Here is a 26,759-nt window from a genome sequence, read left to right as displayed (position 1 = left end):
CATAATGTTTAAGAAAAATTAATAAGCTACATTGCATCTATACCTCTTCAACTCTGACGCATGATCCATTCCTAATGGTACATATATCTTTTTGTTTTTAATTTTCAGATGTAACATTCATTCATGAAGGAAATAAAACATTTTTGGATAATCTTGTCAATTTTGAAAAACTGGTATGTAAAACGTCACTATTTCTCCTTTTTCCCACTGTAAGGGAAGTGTATGCTTTTCTTGCGCCAAGAAACAAATGGTTTAAGTGCTTTTCTCCACTGAATGTGTGGTGATTTATTTGCTGCGTGTTGTGCATTATCAATACAGTGCATTCCAATTAAAAATAAGTGTGCTGGCAAGTTCTGGGGCCAAATATGAAAATCTGCTTTTTATTTTTGAAAACGGAACTTCATTAGATTGATATCAGTGGTTGAGTGTATGTGTTTGAACTAGAATTAAACCTGTAAGTTTCCTGTCAGCTGGAGTTCACAGTCTTGAGGTTCAGCCTTGTTGCTTTAAAGGCATCTCCCTGTGTCTTGGCTCACGCTGCTTCTGAGGCACGGGACGAAGCTCTCCTTCTGGGGAGATATGTCCATCTTGAAGATGAAGATGGAATTTGTAGGGTCTGCATGGGAGGGGAAGGACCACCCCTCTATCAGCCTGTGGACAAATGGTGCCACTGTGGAGAGACCACCTCGTGCAAAGTGAGAAAGTGAGCTCCCGAGAAAGGGCTCCCTGGCCAGTCCCTTCTTACAAGTTACTGAAATGCCTCTTTGAGAACTGTTTCCAGGACATTCCCAGGTGCTTTGTCATGCAGCGGGTTCCTCCTAGCCTTTCTCACCGGCTGTGGGCACAGGAGGAATTGCCTGTTAACTGTGAAATAGGAGTGCCCCAAAGAGACCCTGGGGACCACAAGAATGGATTTGTCTGACAGATGAACTTTAGTGTCATAGGTGAGCCTGCCATGCATGGTTAAAGACGGTATCAGGGACCCCTGTCCGTAGGTCCTGACCTTTGAGTGACCTTTTCAGTAATGGTAATGGATTTGTGTGAACTCTTTCAGGAATGGACCCCCGGTTCCCTGTGAGACTGGGTCAGGCATTTGAGAGAAGGTTGAGTGAGACGGGGGCCATAGACCATGACCAAAGAACAGTACCTCCTGATGAGTCCAAACGAGGTTTGGCCTCTGACCTTTGCCTCAGAGGTGCCCCGCTCTAACTGTGAGCTTAACTCGCCACACACGGGATGAAGTGGCACAGAGCCAGTGCAGGCGGCTCTTGTACAACCTGAAAACCCAAGCAGCTGAATCTGGAAGACTGACATCTTGGGATAGCTTGCCTTAGCTCAATTTTAATGATTTGAGGGTGATCGCTTTCTGGCTCATTAGTTTTGAAGTAGACATGTCCATAACTTTTCGAGTCTCTCTCTGCACTAAGTGCTTTGGAATCCAGTTCAGTTATTTTAGATACTGCAGTCAAACCAACACAGCCCGAAATAGATATTTAAAGTATTGGGTTTTCTTGTACTTATTCTTTAGAGATTTGTTCTGGTGTCACCCAGTAATGTTCTGAAGATCCCAGGGCCCCTCTTTGTAGCCAAAGACTGTAGGCCCTAACGTTCTAGTCTGTAGGCAGGTTAATCTTCAGTGTTTGGTACTAATGAAATGATTGCAGGAATAAGAAGCCTCTGGTCAATACTTATTTCAAATCTTGGCCAACACCTCTGCTTAAGAACGCCAAATAAGCTTTGGCGAGCATGTAAGAGATGTGGAATGAGCTGTGTCACACCAAGTGGAATTCCCTCTAAAGGTCTAGTACCCTTCCCTCTGACTAACCCAGAGGAAACGTGCGAGAGCCAGTGTACTCTTTGTACGCTGACTGTGGTCAGTTGTTAAGGGTACACTGGTGGTTGACCCCCTTCCCAAAGAGAACCAGTGATTTGGTTAAGTTCATTGTGTCATTTCCCCCCAGATGGAGCTCCCCAAGTGAGAGAACAATTCAGTAAAGGCAAGCATGGGAAAGAGCGATGGAAAGCTTCCTACACCCTCTCTCTTTCATTCTGATCAGCGTCTCTTTTTTTTTTTTCTTCCCCTGCTTCCCAGTGGAAGCCTTTTAATGCTGACTCATGTAGTCTAGGGTCTTGCTTTCATAGAGACAAGACTTCAAACTAACCGTGGGGACTGAAACAAAAGTCTAACTAACAGTACTGCTCTTAGGGTCAATAATTGTATGTACCCTGAACCCTTTAATAAAGCTTAAGGAAATAACATGGCGTAAATAGGTAATCTTTTATTTTAAATTCCTGAAGAGAACTCTTATTAAAAAGACAGCTAGAAGATAAGTGCAGTTACACATGCATGCAGCAGGCCCACGGCACACAAGCGCACCCATCAGGTGCTTGCCATCACATCATTTCTAAAGAGAGCAGATTTTGTAGTGTCACTGGGTTCCTGGTCCTCAAAGCAGATGGCACTTAAGATACAGCCTGCCTCATGCTGACCGCCTCCTTGCACAGAGAAGACAGGGTGAAGTCAGAATTTTTTCTACAAGGACAAAACTGTATTTTACATTGTACATAGCCCTATGTTGTACTTGGATGCTGGAGAGTGAAACTGAATTTCCTAGTAGAGTCAGTAGTTTCAGCACGTTTCTTAGCAAAAGACAAGGTTTCACTTAAGCTATTGATAAAATAGCATCATCTTTCACAGTAATGAACCAGTAGAACCTAACTGAATTAACTTGCGGGAAGCCAATTCCTCATGATGGATATTAGCCAGTGAGCAGATAATTCAGTGTATTATCTTTATCAGGCTGATCCAGGCCAACACATTAGGTCAGAGAACACGAAACCCAGAAGTGCTTATTGGACCTAATAAGTTTTCCACTGTTCCCCACACTGCCTCAGCAGCTCCAAATGTTTCAGCCTCAGACCATTAAATAACGAAGAAACAAATGCTTTCTCCTTTTCTTCTCTTTATCCCTCGTTGTTAAGGGCATCTTCTTTTATCATAGCTTCCCCACCCCCCCCCCCCCCCCCCCCACCGCTCCCTTCAGAAAACCTAAAGATGAGATCAGGGCTCTGGTTTCAGTGCTGCCCTGAGCACCTCACCTTACATCAGCTGTGCAAGTGGCACGTGATAGAAATCAAGGTGACGCCATACCTTGAAACAACAACAGAACTGTCCTGGGAATAGTGGTAAAATTGGGGGAAGGAAATTTAACAATACATTCTCAGACATGAGTCAGGTCTCATTTCCTTTACAAACGCAACTCGAGCTGTTGGCTGTAATCACTGTCCTGTTTAATTTTTCACTATTGAGTAGAAATACAATAGAAATGCAGCCTGTGAGAACAATTTAATAAGTAGGTCATATTCAGATAGTGTTTCTGGAGGTCTGCTGAATTTTAAGTAAATTTTTTTTTTAGTTATTAACATTATTATTTTAGCAATAATTTGTTGAGCGTTTGCTGTATATAGACGATCCTATGTTCAGTGTGTGTAGGCAGGCCATGAAAAACAATGGCCCAAGGTACAAACTGCTATGTATAAAATAAATAATATACAAGGATATATTGTATAGCACAGTAATAATCGCCAATATTTTATAATAACTTTAAATGGAGTATAATCTATAAATTTTGAATCACCTGAAACTAATGTTGTACACCTGAAACTAATATTGTAAATCAACTATACTTCAATTATTTAAAAAAAGATGATGGCCCATTTAGGAGGGTTTGGAGGACCAGATCATGAATAATGTTGATTCTTGAATTACAGGGTGATGTTTGGATTTTGTATGAAAGAAAGTATGGAGTCACTGTAGCCTTCCAGAGGACTAGATAGAACATGATGACAAGTGTTTGGAGATTATTCTGGCAACCGCACAGGAGGCAATGTAGTGGAGATTGGTCTGGTCCTAAATGCCGTCTTTCCTTTACCATGGTAGAGCTGGAAGGCGGTTGCAGGTACACAAGTATGAGACGAGGGGATCTTGTCCAAAGGAAGGAGCTGTGAGTTTAAGAAACCTTTGCCTGGAGATCAGTAAGAAGCTTAGAGAAATAAAGTAGAAAACTGAAGACCATAAAAGGGAATGTACATTATAAACAGGAAACGGTCTCTGTAAAGATATTGATGTTTTAGAAAATGTACCTCTTTCATAAATATCTCGTCTCCTGTCACCGTTTGAGTTACTTGAGTCTTTGATTCCCCAAAACTTCCGGCCTCCATTCAGCAAGTATGTGTGAGGCCACGTGTGCGCCGTACGGTTGGTGCTGGGTACACAGAGCCCTCTCGTGATACTTGGTCTAGAGGAGGAAGAAAGTTCCACAAAGTGATTACAGCAACACAAACCCAATAAACACTGTACACAGAGCAGTCGGAAGGTTGAGAATGGGGCTTCCCAAGTGCAGGCGAACTCACAAAGACTTCATGGGGAGAAGGTGAAACACCTTCTGAAGTAAAAGCATATGCAAATGTGGACAGGTAAGTTGAGGGTGGACACGCTGCATTTTTTTAAATACATATTTTTAAAATATTTCTTTTTTTTTCTTTTAACTGAGGTAGTATTGAAGTATAATATTATATGTTACAGGTATACAGCATTGTGATTCACAGTTTTTAAAAGTTATACCCCAGTTATAGTTATTATAAAATGCTGACCATATTCACTGTGTTGTACTATCTTTGTAGCTTATTTATTTTATACATAATAGTTTGTACCTCTTTATCCCCTACCCCTGTCTTGGCCTTCCCTCCTTCTTTCTCCCCACTGGTAACCAACCACTAGTTTGTTCTCTGTATCTGTGAGTCGGTTTCATTTTGTTATATTCACTAGTTTGTTTTATTTTTTAGATTCCACATATAAGTGATATCATACAGTGTTTGTCTTTCTCTGTCTGACTTATTTCACTTAGCCTAATACCCTCCAATCCCATCCATGTTGTTGGGAATGGAAAAATTTCATTCTTTTTTATGGCTGAGTCGTATTCCATTGTACATATATACCACATCTTTATCCATTCATCTGTTGAGGGACACTTAGGTTGCTTCCATATCTTGGCAGTTGTAAATAATACTGCTGTGAACATTGGGGTGCATATGTCTTTTGGAATTAGTGTCTTCATTTTCTTTGGATATATACCCAGGAGTGGAATTGCTGGGTTATATGGTAATGCTATGTTTAATTTTTTGAGGAACCTCCATATTGTTTTCCATAGTGGCTGCACCAATTTACATTCCTACCAACAGTGTAGGAGGGTTCCTTTTTCTTCATGTCCTCACCAACATTTGTGGTTATTTTGATGTTAGCCATTCTGACAGGTGTGAGGTGATATCTCATTGTGGTTTTGATTTGCATTTCTCTCATGATTAACAGTATTGAGCATCTTTTCATATACCTGTCAGCCAAGTGTATGTCATCTTTGGAAAAATGTCTGTTCAGGTCTTCTGCCCATTTTTTAATCGAGTTGTTTTCTTGATGCTGAGTTGTATGAGCTCTTTATATATTTTGCATATTAACCCGTTACTGGTCATATCATTTGCAGATATTTTCTCCCATTCAGTAGGTTGTCTTGTACTGCATTTCTTAACAGTATGTTTTCCCATGGCTCAGTTAGAATCTGTGCAGCTGGGGTTGAGAGCCACTGTTTCTGAAGACAAGGTCAAATTTTCTTTTGTAATCCAAACTCAATACATATTATCAATTAAAGTTAGGTCCCGCACCAAATATAGCTCCTCTATTTACACCCAAAGGTGTTAGACTATCCAACCAGCCTCACAGCACCGCTACTTCAGCAACACCCGAAATGACCCTTCCGCTGATGTGTTTCCTCTTCTGCCTTCCAGCATATGATTGCAGACACTGTCCGAACACTGAGACACTGCAGGACTAACCAGTTTGGTGAGTCATTGAAGTTGGGTATGGCATGTTAGTCTACCATACATTGGTGCCTACTGTGGCCATATCACAAGTATTTGGTGGTAAAAAAAAAAAAAAAAAAAAAAAATTGTAAAATATAATATGCACATCACATGCATATACTGTATTCTCTCTGTTTCATCACTGCATGTTTGGGAAACAGAGTAGGACAAGAAATGGCAGCTTTTTATCCTCTCCTGGCAGCAAGTTTACACTGTCCAGAGTGACTTTAGACGATCAGAAGCTCCCGCTCCACCCCTCACCCAGAAAGTCTTGTTTGCTTGCCCGCTGGCTCAGAATTACCCGTGGGTTTATCAGGGGTGACCCTGTCCTTAACCTCCTTGCTTGGAGCCTTCCTGGAACAGGAATATAGTTTGTAAAAATGCCTAAAGCAGCCTTGCAGAATCTTTTCTCCTCTCCAATGAAAACTTCCTGTTTGGAGCTGCCTTTCACTGAAAAAGTATTTTTCTGAGCCCTTTTGTTGACTCCCCACTGAGACTAATGTACGTAGGAATATTTATTCCTTTTTAAATCTCAAGAATAATTTACACTGTGTTTAAATGATGTTAAAACATTGCAGGAAGGAAGGAAATCAACTGTATTGAGTTCAAGGAGCTTTCACATGGGCAGTGCAATCCTGACCCTAGTGCTGGTGAATGGAGATTATAGACCCTGTGGGTGCAGAGCAGAAAACTCAGGCTCGGAGAGGCTAAGTTTCAGCCGTTACTCAGACTGAGTACCTGACTGACTAGCCCATACCCTTTCCTTCGCCTTGTGCAGACTTTATAAGTATAAAGGGCAATTAAAAAGACAGAGTTCAGTAATTATAAATCAATCAAAAGTGACCACTAAGTAAAACTTACTTTGTTAAGCAATACGTCCTTGTTGTAAACCAATTTTTTTCAACAATACAGAAGTATCTTTAAAGTAGAACAATCAAAGTCCCACTTCCTAAGGAAAATATTACTAACAATTCAGTACATATTCTTAAGAATTTTCATTCTGTTCATGCCCATCTTGGGTAGTAATACTGTCCTCCAACAAAGCAACGGAACTTCTGTGTGGATTACAAAGTTTCTGTTTGAAAGAGAGAATTATAAATACAGGACCTAATTTCCTAAGTGTTCACATCAACGAATACCATGTGATACATGCTTATATAATTGTCCATTAACTACCCAAGTACAATGCAGCTTCAATAGAAATAGCAATAACATTGTCATGGAGATTCATTCGAATGTACAAGCATACTATTGCTGATGAGTAAAGGATTTGTATCTCTTTCACTCTCCTTTGCTTCCCAAGTATTTATGGGTACTCAGCTAATTCTGAGACCTCAGTCTCACTTACCAAGGGATTCCGGTCTATATACACTGCAGGTGTGGGCAGGAAGGTTATACCAGTGGGGTTGGCCTTGACCTTGCCAGCCTCCCATCTCCAGAGAGTAAGTCTGCATAGCAGAAGGCAAAGGAGGAATTTAAATAACTATCAGGCCAGTTTGTGTTTTGTATTTATATATCTTTAAAAATCAAGTTTGGAACTGAATTATCTAAATTCATTTTGACAGTTTATATAGGCAGAGTTAAACAACGTCAGCACTTGGGATAAAATAACGTTAATCAAGCCACTTAGAGATTACAAAGTGCCATGCAAGGGTCACTTGTCATGGTTGTAAGCATTCCGCCTGCCGTCTTTTTAAGGCTGGAAAGTTAACAACAAAACTATCTCGGTAGCATCATGTTTTCTAAACCAAACAAGGGGGAATGGTAAAACTTTAACTCCTGGTGCTTTTACTTGTTGAAACCAGGAAGCCTTGTTTCTATTTAACCTCAGAACTACAAGCCATCCATGACATACAAGCCCTAAATTATTTCCTCGTAAAACGTATTTGTCACAGAGGAGGAAAAAATGGGTTTTCACCAAGAGATAAAATTTCTGAATTAAAATGCTCAGCCTCCTGGGGGCCTCTTGCTTCTGCTGCAGCTGAACTCCAGCCTCACCCCCTGCTTCTCCCTCTGAAATCCCACAAAGCAAGAAGACTGACAGTTACATTGTCTCACTGGAGGGCAGCTTAGCCCATCTCCCCAGGCCTTAATGCGTTTTTTGTTTGTTTGTTTGTTTGTTTCTGACCATGGGAAGTGGGCCTGCCCCGCTGTCCAGGCTACTTTATCTCTGGTTCCTTATCAGAGCTGTCAGCAGCATATAGCACACACGGGTTCACAGCGCACGAAGCCTCTTGCGGCCCTTTAACCGCCCCGCGTCTGGGAGTAGAAACTCCCTTGCTTTGTCCTTCGCTGCGTGGACGGTTACCCCATCCACACACTTTCTGAACCCGCTTTGCCCGTGAACCAAACCTTTAGTCCACTTCTGTGATATCCGTTCATTTGATTGTTCCCTTTCTTTCCGCCAAAATAAGGACACCAAAAGATTTTCCTACCAAAATAAGGACATACAAAATCCAAAAAAAAAAAAAAAAAAGAACTATTGTGTCCATGCAGTCACCAGGTTAGCAGTGATTTCTGACAGTTCCAGCCTGAGATAGAAGAGCCTGTGAAAGCCATTTAACGGGGCAGTCACTGTGACAGGCTGCATGGCGTGGAGGCCGAGACCATGGACTTGGGGGCCTCATGGCCTGGATTCTGGTCCTGATCTGCCTCTTACCTGCTAGGTCTGTGCTGTCTCACGTTCTGTAGAGGGAGATAATAACAATCACTAAATACTGTATAATGTTAGGAGAAATTGCTCTATCAATGTTGGTAGAACAAACATCTTGCCAGTCTAATTACCTGACCTGAGGCATCTGGTCTGAGCTGAAAGCATCTCTGGGATTAGGATAAAGACATCTCTTCTGGGATTCTGACCAATGCGAGTCTGCCTTCTGGGTTTACTCTACGCCTTCAGGTGGGGTTTTACTGGTATTCAGAAACAGCATTACTGCTCTCATGAGATTGACTTTTTTTCCTTCCCCAAAATAGGAGGTGACATATCTCCAAAAGAGCACCCAGAGTTAAAATCCTACGTTCATCACCTGTGCGTCATTGACAGCCAGCAGGCCCTGTTTGCGCTCTCGCACAGGATCGAGCCACGGGTGTGAGCCCTCCTCACGCCTCGCCACCCCAGAATCACAGCCCCGGGAGCTACGGGGATGGCAGCGCCGAGCACGTTGCTTTCCTGAGAGAAAAGAAGTTGCTGAGTTTTATCAGCGTATCACAAGACATCCACAGGAAAGCCAGCCAGAGCGTGCTCGTGAAGTGATGTTAGCTGCCCGAGATGCGGAGAGGCTGCTGTCGGAAGGAGAAGGCAGAAGCTTTCTCGAAATGGAGAAGTCTGGTTTCTTAGGATCACCTTGTTGAACCAATCCAATTTTCACTTTGAGACGCGCCAGCGTCAAGACGAGAGACCGTCTCTTGTCATACGGTGACCAGATATCTCAGTTAGAGCATGTGTGAGCCTGGGAGGAGTTTTACTTTGCCTGGAAGTAGATGACTGTTTCTAGGCTGTCAAAGCAGGAGCTCGTTTGAACACCTGAAGACAGTGATGGCATCTCTAGGTTTCCAGGGAGACGGACCGGTCTCTGTCTTTATGAACTATGACATCACCAAAAGCCACTTGTGTCTCGGGAGTTATTGAGGACTGGCACCTGGCATCCCTGCTCTGATCTCCAGAAGAGAAATGTCAAGGCATGCATTTCTTGGCATCCACAATCACTTAGTGATGTATGCTTGCAGGTGAAACTCGTTTCTGCGCAACTGATTCACAACTGTAGGCAAGTTAGACTAAGTTGCGTTGCCAACACAGAAGAACAGTCACCTTTAAGAAATCGACTCATTTAATTTCTGGGGATTTTCTTTCCACGTGCAAGCGGGCTCTCATGTCTTCTTGGGTACAATACAATTTTTGACACAAGCACAGTGCCTGACACATTGCAGGCACTCTTTAACTGTTTCTGGAGGTGTCAGTCACAAAGGCCCACCTTCTTGTGCCTGGCGATGCCCTCGTGTGTTGCTTGCTTCCAGCAGCCTCATGCCCACACTCTGGAATGAGAACGGCCCGTACAGGGAGGTTAAGTGGGATTTGACGTGTGAAGCACTTAGCACTCCCTGGAGAAGAACAAGGGGTTAAAATAGTGGTGATTGCCCATCTTTCAGCAAGTGAAAAGAACCCCAAAGATCCAAATGTCTGATGTATGTTGGACACTTGGAAGTCCTATAGTCCACCTCCCAACCAAGGCAGGGAGCCTTTCTATAATTTGCCTTTTTTTTTCTTTTTTTTTTTCAAAGTCTCAGAGTCTTTTAAGTCTTTTTAGTCCCATTTTTACAGGTTGGGGCTCCTACAGTAAATATGACCTCTTGCTGTTCTCAAGAACTGGTTAGAGGATTTCCCTCAACCTTCAAACGAACAAAAAAGCCTGTGGGATACAGTAACGAAATCCACCCCTGCCAGCTAGATCCTTGTCACTTTGCTAAAATACAAGGGCCCTGCTTCGCCTATTAGCTTCATTCATTTTCCACACATGTGGTCCCGGCGCCCCTCTCACCACTCCTGCCTGGTCCTCTCCTTGGTGCCTGTACAGAATCGCTTCTTCTTGTCTCATCAGCACCTCATTACTGAGATGTGTCCAATGCTTTCTTACGCCTTTATAGCAGTGCTGTTTCCTGGGCTCGGGAACCACACTGAGCTTGAGAGATCACTGGAAGGAACCACATGGAGCAAATTTGGGGTAGGACTTTGAAAGAGAGTCTGTCCCAGCATGTCAAACTTCAGTCCTGAACATTAACAGGGCTTTATAGAAAGACGCCATCCAGGGCTAGTCTGCTCAGAGAAATGCCCCAGGCTACTGGGAATGGAACGAGACTCATTGGAGGAGATCAGAGCCATCAGAACCAGAGAAAAGAGACTTTTCTCGTGGCTGATCAAACACTGGAAAAGCTCTCCCCTTGGCAATTACTGAGGACGGTGTGGGCTTACAGCACCAGTGTGTGTTCTGGTCTTTTCTCTATGCTCGGGAGTAGCATTGGGCCATTCTAATCCTACGAGGCCATTTTGACATTGTCTCTGTGTTTTACAGTTTAAATGGTTATTCACATTAGATCTACATTGCTCCAACTAAAACTATTGCAGTTGCTCCAGTGGAGAACTATTTTAGCACAACGCCTGCTGCTTGGACCTCAACTCAGATGTGTGCATGGCCAAACGAATCCACACGTATATCACACATAAACAGATTTTGAGGGTGTAGTCAGAGTACCCCACATGGTATGGGTGGAAACAGACTGGGAGAGAACGGCGCTTGCCCACTGTTTCCTCCAGCCATGGTCTTGTGGCTCTTGGGGCAGCAAAAGGAAAGGAGGATTTTGTTTTGTTTAGATGTGCTTTTCCATCCCTGTCTTCTGAAAGTCAAAATCTCTAAATCTTCCTGAAATTTAACAGCTATCTCCAGAGGTTTCCCAGGCAGCAGCTCTCAGAAATTTCAGAAGCAATGAGAAGACGTGAATCTGGAATCAATGAATTCAAGGCAGAATCATGGGAACCAGATGTAGCTCAACATGAAGCTCTTTGTAATGAGTCTGGAGCTGTCCAAGTGAACAGGCTGCAGGCGACTTAAGCAGGGTCCCTGTTAATAGGGATGGGTCATATTCCCTCTGCATATATCTGCCAAGGCCTCTTTGGAATAGGTTTTGTTCTGGCCAGAAGGGTGGCCAGGAGGACCTGTAAGCTCCTTTCTAACTCTATTAGATTTTCACAATCGCACGAAATCTCCATTCACTCTGAAAAATCTATCATCTGAGACCTTCACCAGCGACGGGTGCGTGGGCACTTCTAAGGGGGTTCTTTTTGCTGTGGCACAATTTTCAGACAGTCCTATGGGTCTTTGGATTTGTCAGCATTCCAGCAAACCGGCCCTGCTTAGAAGTTAGCACAGGGCAAGTTCCTATCGGCAAAATCACAACCACTCAAAAAAATTTTTTTAATTTTTCCATACACGTTTGCAGATGCTCCAAAGACTACAGTGTTTTATATTAACTTCACTCTTCGTTATAATCTGTATAATTGCCAAATGGTTGTAGTGATACATCTTAATGGCCTGCATTCACTTTATTCTAGTATCTCTTTAGAATTAATTCACTTTCCTAGACCCCTGTCCACAAGCAAGTTGGGTGGAGAATACCTTAAATTCAGAAGCATAGGGACAAAGTAAAAACCCATACCTCCCAGCTTGTAGGGAGACGTTGCACTAACGCATACTCACCTCCAAGTAGGGCGACACAGTGGCATCAAAGAGAAGGTGCTGGTGACGTTTGATCCCTGGAGCTGGGCTTTCACTGCTGCCCCGATCCCTGCCCAGTGGTTTTGTTGCAACCATCACACACACCACAGATTCCAAGTGTCCCTAGATAGCACAGCTAACCTGAGCTTCTCAGAAACTAGGCAAAAACATTAAAATGGGGAAGATCAGGTTCACTGTGGTGATCTAACATGGATAGCATCTCTTTTAAATGCTTCAAAGACATGTCCTTAAATTTTCAGCCTGCTTATTAACGAGTGAGCCATTGTGCTGGAAAAAAGTTTTTAAAAATTGCCAAAAAGTTAGATGAAAATGTACTATATAAAGCAAAGCTGTATATACTAAACATTTTTTAGCAGAGTAATATTTATTTGCATAGCCTATTTATTGTATTCGTATTACACTGTTATCAAATACTGGGATGAAATCGATGACCAGAAGCAAGGACTCTTGCCTTTTAATGTATCATTAATTAGGACCGCTGTGACATTATCAGCTTGCATTAACAGAAGATAGAAAACCCACAATCAGGGCGTCTACCTAACTTCTCAGGGACTTCACTTTGTAGTTTTCCACCATTAGAAGAGCTGGTAAATATGAAACATTTGTGGAATTACCAGAATTGCCATTAACAGTATTTTCTTTCTCATATTTCATGCTTTCTGCTTCTGTATATATGACTGTGCTGTGTATTTATCAAAGCTAGTAAGCAATAATTTATATGTAAAAATGGCCAAGCAGGGCTTCCCTGGTGGCGCAGTGGTTGAGAGTCTGCCTGCTAATGCAGGGGACACGGGTTCGTGCCCTGGTCTGGGAAGATCCCACATGCCACGGAGCAGCTGGGCCCGTGAGCCACAATTGCTGAGCCTGCGCGTCTGGAGCCTGTGCCCCGCAGCGGGAGGGGCCGCGATAGAGAAAGGCCTGCGCACCGCGATGAAGAGCGGTCCCCGCACCGCGATGAAGAGTGGCCCCCGCTTGCCGCAACTGGAGAGAGCCCTTGCACGAACCGAAGACCCAACACAGCCAAAAATAAATAAATAAATAAATAAATAAAACATTTAAAAAAAAAAAAAAAAAAATGGCCAAGCAATATAAGGTGAAAACTTATATATAAGTCACTGTTACCTTATCTTGTATTTTCAAGTGTTTTTTTTTTAAAAACTGCTTTTCCAAATATAAGATTATGTTAAAGATACTATTCATGCCTCAGAGCTTCTTGCTTTGTGATGTTTGGGGGCTCTGTAGCCTGTGTTCTGGCAGCATGTTATGCCCAGATGTTTGGAACTCAGCAATCATTTTCTTGCTGACAGCGCTACAGGTAGGTGAAGAGATTCTCAGGCGACCCATGGAAACCTAAATCACTTGTGCTGCCATTGAGTTATTGTAGAACCTAAAGACCCTGGAAATCGCAGCATATTCTGGGATTTGGAGACTCCAACAACCCCTGTCGTTACATCACCCCACTCAAGTGGGACCAGGTACAGTCCCTTCCTTACCAGCCCAGACGCTGAGGCAAGCTCCAAGCCCTGGTGGTGATGCCCTAGGCCTGGATTAGCAGCAGGACAGAAGCTACGGGTGGGACAATGAAGCAAAGGGCTGGTCATGATGCTCTACTGGAACGGAAAGATGAAGGTCGTATACACTGGGGTAGACTTATCCTTCCAAGTCTTCTCTCCCCCTCCCTGCGGAAGAATGATACATCCGGCCCATTGATGCCAAGCTTGGCCTTTGGCACGTGCTGATCTCTCTCCCTGCAAGAGGATTATGTCGCTCACCATGTTGAGCTGAGAACCGGCTAAATGTCTTCCTCTGTCCAGTGAAAAACGGGGAGAAGCAACCCGTGTGGCTTGGAGACCGAGGCTTTGAGGTGACCTGTGGCTGCCATGTCTCCTCTGCTGGGAGGCCCGCAGCGTCCAAGTAAAGGTGTCTCCGTGCACTGGACTCGCCAGCTTGTGAAGGATGTGTCACTTGAGAGAGAAAACATCATCCTTAGAAGCCGCTGCAGTTGGGTGGCAGGGCGGGGGTGGGTGGCTACCCGGGTGGAATTTCACCGAAGCTGACTAATACAGTCCCCAGGACACTGCTTTCTTGATAAACGGCCCTTTCCCTCAGTCCGCGTCGGGGCGGTAGTACTGACTTTGCACGTTACCTAATGGATAAAACCACCGGCTGTCCTCTATCCATGCAAAGGGCTAGTGTTTACGTGGGAAAAGGTAAAGACCAGATGATTTTCTTGGGTTCTTGATCACTAGGAAGGGGTACTCTGTGTAACAAGGGAAAATGGGAAGAGATGGCAAAGGGGGCAATGGGCTCTCAGACAGACACTGGGGAGCAGAGAGAGGAGGACCACTGAGCTTGACTGCTTTGTTCTGGCCCATCTTCGCTACATCTGTGGGCTCAGGCCTGGATCTGGAGCAATGCAGGAGACGAGGGGAGGATGGAAGCACTAGGCTCCAGCTTCAGAAGGGAATCGGAGGGGAAAGGGAAATTCCCATTGCTCAGGATTCTCGGAGATTTTCTTCCCTGGGATTGTCCGTACTGGGAAGATGAAGGCTCCCGCAGACTCAGAAGCTGGTTCTTGTTCTAGCAAACCTCAAAATGAACTTTCTGGTCCTGGTGCACTAGCTACAAAATCAGATTTTGGAGGATGAGAGCTCCAGGTCTGGTCCAGTTCTTCGAAGTCTTCTGGATCCCCAGTGAGCCACTTGTGTAGTTGTTTTCCATTTACGACTTTAAACGAATGAAAGTCCTAAAGCTTTAGACTTGCTGATGTCCTTCAGTAAAGCATCCCTGCTCCCGAAGGCAGCAAGTGTGCCTTAATAGAGGAGACCCTAAGGCAGCCCCCCACCTTGGAGCCTTGCTCACCTGAGGTGCAACCCTGGAAAGTGGTATTGAGCCCACCTCTCCCGAAGGCCCCTTTCCTGCTCTGGGAACTTTAGAGGTTCCCAAGTTGTCTGTGTGTGGTTAGAGGGTTAGAGGCTGTAATCTCTAGTTAGAACTTGAGTGAAAATAGTTACATTCTGAGAAAATCCATGCGGTGGTCACCTCGGTCTTGAGAGTCCCGACCAAAAAAAAAAAAAAATACCAACAACAAGCAAACAAAAAAACCCAATGCAGCAGAGAGATTGAAGTCTCAAAACCAGTGAGCCCACATGCGAGAATTAAGACAGTGGCAAGATCTTTCTCAAGTTCTACAGCAACGGTGGCTCTTTGGTGTCTCATAACAGGTAAGTCCCTTTCTTCTGGAAAACCTTGTATGGCCAGTGACGGCCAAGTTCAAACCATGGGAACGAACTATCTTGATTCCTCACGTCCAACACCCCTTGCTCATCAAGTTCTCCACCAGCTGCTCTGTCCCCACTTTCCCTGCATGAGGTCAGGCCTTCACTATCCATTACTTAATCATTACAGTAACTGTCTACCTAGGCTTCCTCCCTTTAGTCTAAATTTCCCCCATCAATTTTTTTTTTTTTCTGAAATGCAGATCTGATCGTGTCTGTCCTAGCTCAAAATCCTTCAGCAGCACCTTCCAAGCTATAGAACTAAACCTCAGTAGCATGCAAATTCACATTCTGGCCTCTACTTATCTGTCCAGGGCCAAAGAGATTGGGAAGATGCCTCCAGGAGACAAATAACTTGGCATCCCCTGGAAACTGCTATTCTACTCGGGGAGATTCATTGATTCATACCATTAAGAATGCCAGTTGAAAATAACATGCACCTGGGACTTCCCTGGTGGTCCAGTGGTTAAGACTCCACGCTTCCACTGCAGAGGGCATGGATTCAATCCCTGGTTGGGGAACTAAGGATCCCGTATGCTGCGTGGCAGTGGTCAAAAAAATAATAATAATAACATACACCAAACATTTGCTAAATAAATCAGTGTATGTGAGACTTATTTGCTCCTTTTCAGATGTGAAATCTTGAAGCCAGGCTGGGAAGTATTCAGAGCTAGCTGGGGTTGGGGCAGGGGCTCTGACTGGCTTTGCCCAGGCCACCAGATTTGCCTTGAGGATCATGAGCTCTTTCCTACCAGAGCTGTGCAGACAGACCTAAAACCAACTAGCAATTCAATCATCAGATGAAGGCTCTGACAGAAGACCTTTAAGATCGCTTCCAGCCCCTGGCTGTTAAGAAAACTGGTGCAGATCTGCGATTGCTAGAGATAATTGGTTTGGTTTTGTTTCAGGAAGTGACTTGGCAGATGTGGGAAGAAAGAACTGTTCATGATCCTTTGTATTCCGTTGACCTGGGCTGGGCCCCAGCTGGAAGGGAAAGGCAGTGGGATGAGGGCGGAAAGGAGCGCCTCGCCCCTTCCCCGTCCTGTCCTGTGCCTGGTGCTGACTCCACAGTCCTATCAGAGATCAAGGCCTGCAGTAAACAGCCAAATAAAGCCCTGGAGTCAACGCAGCAGGGCCTGCTACCGAAGACTAAGCTGGCTGCCGCCTCCCGAGGGGTAAGGAGGGTCCACAGTAAAGGCGAACCTCGTCCTTTCTGCTGTCACTGTGTTCTGGGCTCCCACAGCCTGGCCTCACCCTGCCTTCTTTCCCAGGCACCCAGCCTGGACCCGGCACTCAAGTCTGGCCAGGCTCTTCTCTCTTCCACCCCCCCTTCCCTACCCCCCAAGGAAGGCGTGTCCACTCCCAAGCCCACCTGGAGGACCCCATCCCCCGCTGAATTCCTACAGCAGGTCCCACAATGCAGCATCTCTCCGCCCATCCTACATGGGCTGCCTCAGGGGTGAGGAAGAGGGTTAACAGTGTAGCCTCTGAGGCCCGACTGCCAGGTTCAAATCAGGCTCAGGCATTTTAGAGTTGGGAGAACTGGTGAAAGTTTCCACCTTGATCTTAGCTGCTGTTTCTGCACCTCAGAAAATGGGGGTTCATATGCCTCCTCCCTTACAAGGTTGTATGAGAAATAAAATGAGGAAATGGATGTAAAGCCCTTAGTACAATGCCTGGTACATAGTAGACACTCAATGAAAATTATCTATGATTATGATGAGGATGATGATGAATCCTGGATGCATGCCAGAAGGTTTGCACCCACATTTCTACTCTGCTGTGGGCCCGTAACTTCTCATCCTCAGTTCTCTCCATTGTCCAACAAGATAATGAGCAGCATCTTTGCCGCCAGGCAGCTGTGCGAATGAAACAGACAATGCGTGTGAGAGTCCTCTGTACACGCTGAAGTGAGATACAAACGTGAGGTTGCCTTCTGAATCCCCACGTGCTTTGCTCAACACCGGGACAAAGCAATGACTCCCTAAATGTTTGCCGATTTTTCTGAAGGAAGATGTCTGATACAGCCTGCACAACGGGGGTAATGGTGGTGTTAGTCTTAACATTGTCATTAACATATTGATCCAGGAATAAGAAAGGCTGAGCAATCCTGGAGCCTGTGCACATCTGATCCAGGGCCACGACCTCTCTGCGGGCTCCATGAAGCTCCCAGAAGGGCTTTTCCTTGGTCCCACTCCACCCCTTTCCCTGTTGTCCCTCTCCTCGGACCCCAGGCCCGGGAACTCCAGGACGGCAGCTCCCCTCACAAGCTTCAGGTTTCCTGGCAGCAACACAGAAGCATCCTAATTCTGACATGAAACTGAGAAGGACCAATGCTCACTGTTCTGTACTTGTGTCCTCTGCAGTTGGGAAAACTTTCTCCGGTTTCATTTAGAGTCAGTTGGTGTGAGCACGAAAGGGCTGAGCCTAGACTCTGAGCCCTGGCTGGAGATGAAGTCCCCTTTGTAAGGCGGAAAAGCAGGGGAGGCCAATAGAAGAAGGGGCAGCTCACCCTGGGCCTGAGGTTACACTTGCCAATGTTTAACTTCCTTTAAATCAACCAGCAACCCCGCCCCCTGTCGTTCATTAGTAACCTATTAATCTGCAACAAACTTCATTAGCTCCATCTAATGTATATTTTTTGAGCACCTACTACATGCCAGGTACTATTTTAGGTGATGGGAAAACAGCCACGAACATAACAAAGATCCCTGCCTTCATGGAGTTTCAATCCAGTTAGGGGCGATAAGACAGATAAGGAAAATATGTAGTAGTACATCAGATGATAAGAAGTTCCTAAAGAAAAAAAGCTAAAGCAGGGAAGAGGATTGGAGAGTGCCAGGAAGAAGGCGGAAACGTTCGATAGGGTAGCCAGGAAAGGCCTTTGTTATGGGTTGAGTCGGGTCCCCTCAAAACTCACGTGTGAAGGTCCTAACCCCCAGGATCTCAGAGTGTGCCTTTATTTGGAGACAGGGTCTTTACAGAGGTTATCAAGTTAAAATGAAGTCCTTTTGGTGTGAGCCGTCAGGTTGGACCGGTGTCCTTAATAAGAATGTTGAATTTGGAGATGCACACAGGGAGAACACCATCTCCAAGGCAAGGGAGAGGCCTGGAACAGACCCTTCCCTCAGAGCCCTCAGAAGGAACCAGCCCTGCCAACACCTTGCAGCCTCCAGAACCGTGAGACAATACACTTCTGTTTTAGGCGCACAGTTTGTGGGACTGTGTCATAGCTACACCAGGACGCTAGCACAGCCTTGCTGAGAAGACCTGAAAGGAGGGAGAGCCAACCATGCGAACACCTGGGGGAGCCGTAGCCCGGGCAGAGGGGACAGCAGGTGCAGAGATCCTAAAGGTGCACCTGGAATTTAAGGACCAACAGGGAGGCTGGCGTGGCTGGAATTTTTATCTACAAAGTGCTCAGCTCAGCAAACCGTGCACGTTTGACGCTTAATGACTATTTGTTGACTGACGGCCTGCGTCGCTGTCGGGACCAGAATGTGAGCCATTAGCGCCATCTGGTGGGCATGTGCTGATCCTGCCCAGCATTTGCGTCTCCGTTGTAAATGCGTGTTCTTCAGGCCCCGGTAAAATCAAAGGACACAATGAGGCACTGTTGTGAGTGAGAGGCAATGGCTTGGCTGCTCTGCCTTACTGGGCCACGGTCCAGTAGGTTCTTGTTTTCTGTTTTTACAATACAATGCAGAGTCTTTTTTTTTTTTTTTTTTTTAAATCATACAGAAATCAAGGGAATGAGAAAGGAGCCGAGCTGGAAGTGTTGACGCTTGAAGGGGTCCGGCAGGCACTGTCATCTGCTGTCTTCTAAGGGGATGAGGAGGGTGAGGGCCAGGGTGGGATGGATCAGGCAGGTCCTCACTCCTCCCCGCTCCCTGCCTTCGACCCTCAAGAGAAAGTGAACAGTCCCAAACAAGCCTACAGAGCACCTCCCGATCTGAGCCCGGCTTCCTTCTCCAGCCTCTGCTCTGGGTACTGCTCCCCACCCTAACCTCCACCGCAAGAGACACACGTTCGCTCCGCTCCAGCCGAGCTCAACCTTTCAGGCACCCGGCTCCCAGGCTGTTCATTCAACCACCTGTAAGCAGTCGCCCGGGGCACTAGAGGGCGCTGTGCTCCACACGGGGCTGCAGCCGTGAACTGGACGCACGTTCCGCTCCTTACGCAGCGCACGGTGCCCCGGATGAGGCCGACGGCCTGCAGCTCTTCTCTGCTCCTCGCTAAGCGACTCCCCAACTGTTCCAGGCTCGGCATCTCCAGGGAAGCTGGCGCGGCCCCTCCAGCCTGCGTGGACTCCCCTCCACTGCGTGCCTCCGACAGCCCAGCTTTACCCTTCAGGTATCTGTCACAGACCCAGGTGGACGCAATTCTCGGCACAGTGATGCTGCAGCATCGGCGGGATTCTAAGCATCACGGGGCGAGCTCTGCCTGCTCCAGGTCCCCGTGGGTGACGAGGGATGGCTGACGATCTCCTGGAGCTGGGGTGGGCCAGGGAGGTCGTTTCGGCCCCTCCCGGTGTTGTGGTGTTTGCCTGTCCGTGGAGCTGGTAGTGATTCCAGCACATTCCTGAACGCTGATTGCAGGGTAAATCCAAGTCCCCTGTCCCAGAGCAGGTTCCAGGTAAGCCAGGCCTGAGGTCTGCGCCAGCAGCAATCAGCCCAGGGGCCCCGGGCCACCATTGTCACATTCTTCCTCGAGGCTCTGAACACCGTCCACAGTTCAGCGGAGACCAGGGGAGGCATTAGCTGAGCCCTGCTCACAACGACACTGTCGCTGATGGGGGTACTGAGAATCCTTGTCCTCTGCTGAGCCTTCGCCCCCGCATCGTCACCCCAACAATCCTGCCAGGGCTAAACTTTGACCCTCCCAGATGCCACGAGGGCTCAGCATTTCCCTCACTCTCGCAATGGCTGAGCAACCCTGCTTCCCCAGCCATACATAAGCAGCCGGAACATTACCAGGTGTGGCTTCAGTGGGCAGCCTGCCGCCCCAGTTTGGGGTCAGGGTGGGGCAGGGACAGAATGCAAAGACAAAGCTTCATTTCCTTCCCTCCCCTTCTTTCCCAGGAAAGAGCCTTAAGGGCAAACCCAGAAGGAACAGAAGGGCAAGTCCCCTCAGTCACTCGCATTGGCCCCAGTGGTCGCCACTGGGCTCCTTTTATTCTTTGGCACAGGCAGGGTTGGGACCACAGCTTCTCTGGAAAGGCCAGGGTCAAGAGGCTGGGATCAGCCAGCGGCCCTAGAGGAACCCATGTTTTCCATTGTGCATTGAAATTCCCGTTTGCCCGGGGCCGAGCTTCCTCGCAGAATCAAAGAGGTCAATAAAGGCCAGGGACAAAGCACAAACACAGCCTGGAAGCCAAAAGACGCCCATAAGGATGGAGATAAATGGGCATTTCAGAGTGGTGCAGGAGGTGGGTGTGGGACATTGCCCCTTCTCTGGCTGGCAGTGCCTGGCCACTGCTTCTCCAAATAGTCCTTCCACTTTGGAGATGCCAGGTTGTTGTGGACCCGAGGCTTGACTGTTTCTGGGTCACAGTGGGGAGGATTGACAAGAGCAAAGGCTCCCTCTGGACGACAAATATGACACTTCCTGTATTTCATGCTCTGGTACTCAGCCCTCCCGACGTGGAGGCACTCTTCTTGTTTGTTTGTTTGTTTTTAACTTCATTGTATTGAAGTATAGTTGATTTACAACGTTGTGTTAACTTCTGCTTTACAGCAAAGTGATTCAGTTATACATATATATATTCTTTTCCATTATGGTTTATCACAAGATATTGAATATAGTTCTCTGTGCAATACAGTAGGACCTTGTTGTTTATCCATTCTATATGTAATGGTTTGCGTCTGCTAATCCCAAACTCCCAGTCCATCCCTCCCCCACTGCCCCTCCCCCTTGGCAACCGCGAGTCTGTTCTCTGTATCTGTGAGTCTGTTTCTGCTTCGTAGATAAGTTCATTTGGAGGCACTCTTTTTTGACAGGGTTATGTTTCTTTTCTTTTAAGAAAAGTTCCCAATCTTAGGGTTTTTTAAATGACGCAAATTCTGGCAATTCAGAGCTGCTTAGCGTCTTCAGTTAGATGTTAAAAAATAGCCCAGTTTTCTCCCACTATTTCCTCTGCCCTTTGGCTTATTTCATTCAATGTTCCAGTAGGAAGATCCCTGGAGTGTGAGTCAGGAAACCTGAGTTCTGGTCCCTGCCCCACATTCTTCCAGGAACTGTGACCTTGGGCAAGTCATTTATGCTCTCTGAGCCCAATTCTCTTATATTCTGAGATGATGTCGAATCATAGAGAGGGAGGAGACACCGCTTGGTTAGTTCACTGTGTCACCATGTAACAGCTGTTCTGATTCTCTGTTGGAGAGTTCACTCAATCATTCATTCATTCATTCACTCATCCATCAACTATTTAATATATGCAGGAATCATGACAGGCATGGAGACGCAAAGTTGAATAAGACGCGGTCCCTGCCCATGAAGAAGCAACATGCTATGGTGGAAAGAGTGCTGACTTTCTGAGGGACACAGCCAGATCCCAGTGCTAATTAGCTTTATGAGCTTAGCTAAGTTTTGATAACTTCTCTGAGCCTTAGTTTTCTTATTGGTATAATGGGATTATTTTGTTTGTTTGTTTTTAAATTTATTTATTTATTTATGGCTGTGTTGGGTCTTCGTTTCTGTGCGAAGGCTTTCTCCAGTTGCGGCGAGTGGGGGCCACTCTTCATCGCGGTGCACGGGCCTCTCACTGTTGCGGCCTCTCGTTGCGGAGCACAGGCTGCAGAAGTGCAGGCTCAGTAGTTGTGGCTCACGGGCCCAGTTGCTCCGCGGCATGTGGGATCCTCCCAGACCAGGGCTCGAACCCGTGTCCCCTGCATTGGCAGGCAGACTCTCAACCACTGCGCCACCAGGGAAGCCCCTATAATGGGATTATTGTATAGGGTGACCAACCATCCCGGTTTCCCCTGAGACTGAGGAGTTTCCTAGGACACAGGACTTTCAGAGCTAAAACGTAGAAAGTTCCAGGCAAACTGGGAGAAGCTGGTCACCTGCATGAGAGATGAATTGAAATGACACCTAGGTAGGGCCTAGCCCAGTGCCCAGCATCTAATACCTGCTTTATCAACACAACCCTTTTGTGGATACGTGCGCACACAGCCAGACACCCACCCACACAACTCATCACAAGGTAAAGAAAGGAAAAAGAAAAAACATAAACAAATAAATAGACTATCGCACATGGGAGAGCAGGGCTACTGAGAGGAGCCAGGAGAGGAGGCGGCAGAGGGCAGGAGCCGGGGACTGGCTGCTGAAGAGGGAGGTGGACTTGATCTGAGGAGGATGCTGACTAGGGAGGGAAAGCTTAAGAGCTTTGAGCGCTTAAGGGGTGTTCTGTGTGGCTAGAGCAAGCAGAGAAATCCTAAAGGTCGGTCTGATCCATCTCGAAAAGGCCCTGTGTGTGATTCAAAAAGGCCCTGTGTGTGATTCGAAAAGGCTTGGACATCATTTTGAAAGTTTCCGAACACTTTCAGTGATGCATCCTTCTGGTGGAAAAAAAGGTTGAAAACCGACACCTTTCCCAATACATGTATACTTATGTATAAGTAACGTGCATGTGTTGTGTAAATAAATAAAGCATACAAAAAACCGGAAATGTCTAAAGAAGCAGATAAAAGCTAAATATAAGTAGAAGTTCTGTTTTCTCTCTATGCTCCAACGAGCTGTCTTGTCTGCTTCCTCGAGTACACATACCCTGTTTGAGAGACCACTACTATAGGCGGTGGAGAGTCATGGCAGGTTTTAGATGAGAGCAAAAAACTTGACATTATCAGATTTGATTTTTGGGAAATGACCCTGGCTGCTTAGAGAAGGACCTGGAAGCAGAGAGGCCAGCAGGAAGCTGTTGTCAAAGTCCAAGAGAAGGTTCCAGTGCCCCGGACTAAGGTGGCAGCATAGGTGTGCAGGGAAGGTGACAGATAGGGGAGGGATTTAGGAGGTAAAATCAAGAGGACATGTGACTGAGAACAAATCTGTTGAGTTAAATAAGTTTATGAATGCATGCATCTTGAAAGACGTCCACAAGGAGAGGTGTGCCCTGGAACTACATTCAATTTCAATGACATTTTTGATCAATACTCCAGATGTGATGCAGGGAAACAATCAGGGCCATATTATGACTTTTGTGGGCCCTAGACACTTTGTCTTCATGGGCCCTTTCCTGCATTAGAAATAATAATAATAATATATATGTGTATATATAAGTATTTATATATTTGAAAGTATATTTAACAACTGCACTGTATAAAGTTGAATATAATCAGGGAGTATTCTATTCCTTGTTTTCTCATGATTTTAGAAGAAATTAAAATACTTCCATGGGTTTCTAAAGGTATGGTGGGACTTAGGCCCTGTGCCTGTGGTGCCCAAAGGTTAAGCCAGTCCTGGAAGCCGGCCAGACTCTGAAGATGCTGAATTCTGGCAGATTCAGTATGACATGGAGCGCCATCTAGTGGTTCGCATGCTTGCAAGGCAGCCGAGCCTCTTCTGTCCTACGGAAGTAAATTAATCTGTAAAACTTTCTCTCAGCGTCCCAGATCAGACCCAATCCCTCCTGAGTAAGCACCTCCAAACTGCCCTGGATGCTGGGATTTGAGGCTGTCTGATTGGCAGGCAGCCAAAGCAAGACCTCAAGAGCACGATGAGAGCCCAGCAGTGCCCCCAAATCACCTAAGAGCCAACCGTTTAATCTTTTCACCTAACAGGTCATTTAATGCAGCAGTAGTGTTCAATATTTTTGTGCCTGAGGCAGTACAGTGAATGGAGGTATAAGCGGACACCAGTTTAGGAGGGCAAGTTTTTAAATACTTTTAAAAAATCAGTTTTGCAATATTCTCTCAGTATTTCTTGCTTTCTTCTCCACTGGGATTCCTTCTGCATCTACAAGGCAGAGTTATCCAGCATTTGGTAAGTGACCAGTCTTTCTTTCTGGCCAATTTGAGATAACTTCATACAGACCATCACCCGTTCTTTTCCGCAACTCGAGATTCACTCAGCTGAGCACTTCATCTGCCATGTCACCAGAGTGGGTACATCTTCAGGGAAAGGCAGGGAAAGGCATCAGAGGAGGCTCAGTTGTGCATCCCGTTGTACAGAATGTGGTAGCACACTGGCCAGCAACCACTGGGGTAATGTCATCTGCTTCCTAAAGCTAGGATTCGGGAGATTTTCTTCTCAAAGACATGAAATTGTAAATTGATAATTGCTACCATACACATTTCATGGGTTGTACTGTTACCTCCACAAATGCATATGTTGAAGTCCTAACCCTCAGTACCTCAGAATGTGATCTTATTTGGAAATAGGGTCATTGAAGATGTAATTCATTAAGATGAGGTCATATTGTAGCAGGATGGGGCCCCTAACTCAATGTGACTGATATCCTTATAAGAAGGGGAAATTGGGACAAGTCTCATCTCATTTTTTATGCACCTCGATTCATAGAGGGAAGATGGTGTGAAGACACAGGGAGAAAACAGCCATTTACAAGCCAAGGAGAGAGGCCTGGAATAGCTTTTTCACTCACAGACCTCAAAATTAACATATGTTATTTAAAAAAAAAAACAACATACAGCCAGGATTGAGAACTATTGGCATAGAAGATTCTTTTATTTCTCTTCCTCTATCTGGTCTGTATCCATCCTTTACATTTCTTCTTAGATTTCACTTTCTCTGGCAATCTATATCTGATCTGATCCCTCTCGCCTTGCTCCCTCCCTCTCCGTCCCCTTGGACCATGTGCCCATCTTTTGTATTTCCATTGCAACTTCAGCAAGCTCTTACAGTACTTTGACAATTGCTTTGGTCTATGTGTATATTAACGTGGTGTATCACATTTACTGATTTGCAGTTGTGGAACCATCCTTGCATCCCAGGGATAGATCCCACTTGATCAGGGTATATGATCCTTTTAATGTGCTTTTGAATTAGGTTTGCTGATGTGCTAGTGAAAATTTTGCATCTATATTCATCAGGCATATTGGCCTGTAGTTTTCTTAACTTGTAGTGTCCTTGTCTGGCCAGAGTAATACTGGCCTCATAAAATGAAGCTGGGAGTGTTCGCTCTTTTTCAGTCTTTTGGAAGAGTCTGAGAAGGACTGGTGTTAATTCTTCTTTAAACATTTGGTAGAATTCACTAGTGAAATCATCTCATCCTGGACTTTTCTTTGTTGGGAGGTTTTTGATTACTGATTCAATCTCTTTACTCATTATTGGTCTGTTCATATTTTCTATTCCTTCATAATTCAGTCTTGGTAGGTTGTAAATTTCTAGGAATTGACCCATTTCTTCTAGGTTATCTAATTTGCTGGTATGTAATTATTCATCATTATCTCTTATGATCCTTTGTATTTCTGTGGCGAATTTGTGGTAATATCTCCTCTTTTGTTTCAGATTTTCTTTATTTGAGTCTTCTCTTTTTTTTTTTAGTTAGTCTAGCTAAAGGTTTGTCCGTGTGTGCAGCTCCTGACTTAGAGGTCTGGATGAAATGAGCCTCTCTGGCAGCGTCCACACAGCTGGGGAATCCAGGCTCTCACACACTCACTTTCTCCCACAGGAGAAATCACAGGCTGAGAAAGGCTCTCTGGCCCCCGAGCTCAGCTATCTGGGGGAGGCATGATGTAGGTCAAGTCAGCTGTTCCTCTTACCCTCTTTGATGTGTCCAATCTTGGAATTTTTTTTTTTCCTCCAGTGGTGTGCTGTAACTTCTCTGCTGGACTCCTGGACTTCCACAAAGTCTCTCTGACATGTGAATGATTGTCAGATTGGTGTTCTTTGGGGGCAATATAGTAGAAAACTTCTATTCTGCCATTTTGATGATGTCACTCCCTGACAAATGCCTTTAAAAACATAAACTAACAAGGCTTACTCACGAAGACATCGATGAGGGACTTCCGTGGCGGTCCAGCGGTTGAGACTTCGCCTTCCAATAAAAGGGGTGCGGGTTCGATCCTTTGTCGGGGAGCAAGATCCAACACACCTCACAGCCAAGAAACCAAAACATAAAACAGAAGCAATAGTGTAACAAATTCAGTAAAGACTTAAAAAAAAAAAAAAAGATAACATGATAGTCCTATATTAACTGAAGAAATTGAATTCATGGTTTAAAATCTGTATCAATTTGCCTGCATCCAATCTGGAGCTTAAAACCACACAGGAGGTTAAACAGGGAAAGTTTAAAACAAAGAATCATCAAACTCTGATAAAAGAG

General features: G+C 45.5%; 2 protein-coding genes across 3 annotated transcripts in view; both read left to right on the top strand.

Moving 5' to 3' along the window:
- The window catches only part of RAPGEF5 (Rap guanine nucleotide exchange factor 5), a 179,668-nt gene extending 167,195 nt beyond the window's left edge, over positions 1 to 12,473 (top strand). For both annotated transcript variants that reach the window (XM_057550581.1, XM_028166932.2), the window contains 3 exons: positions 109 to 173; positions 5,839 to 5,893; positions 8,887 to 12,473. In XM_057550581.1, the coding sequence (XP_057406564.1) occupies positions 109 to 173; positions 5,839 to 5,893; positions 8,887 to 9,005 (239 nt within the window). In that variant the 3' untranslated portion in view covers positions 9,006 to 12,473. The remainder of the gene's footprint in view (positions 1 to 108; positions 174 to 5,838; positions 5,894 to 8,886) is intronic.
- Positions 12,474 to 19,679: 7,206 nt separating this feature from the next.
- The window catches only part of CDCA7L (cell division cycle associated 7 like), a 219,171-nt gene continuing 212,091 nt past the window's right edge, over positions 19,680 to 26,759 (top strand). Inside the window, exon 1 of the mRNA XM_007183925.3 lies at positions 19,680 to 19,831. The gene's annotated coding sequence lies outside the window, so the exon portion shown is untranslated. The remainder of the gene's footprint in view (positions 19,832 to 26,759) is intronic.

Source organism: Balaenoptera acutorostrata, chromosome 7 (genome assembly GCF_949987535.1).
Source record: "Balaenoptera acutorostrata chromosome 7, mBalAcu1.1, whole genome shotgun sequence".
NCBI lineage: Eukaryota > Metazoa > Chordata > Mammalia > Artiodactyla > Balaenopteridae > Balaenoptera > Balaenoptera acutorostrata.
Note: the sequence above shows the minus strand (reverse complement) of the source record. Positions and strands in the feature narration are given on the sequence as shown.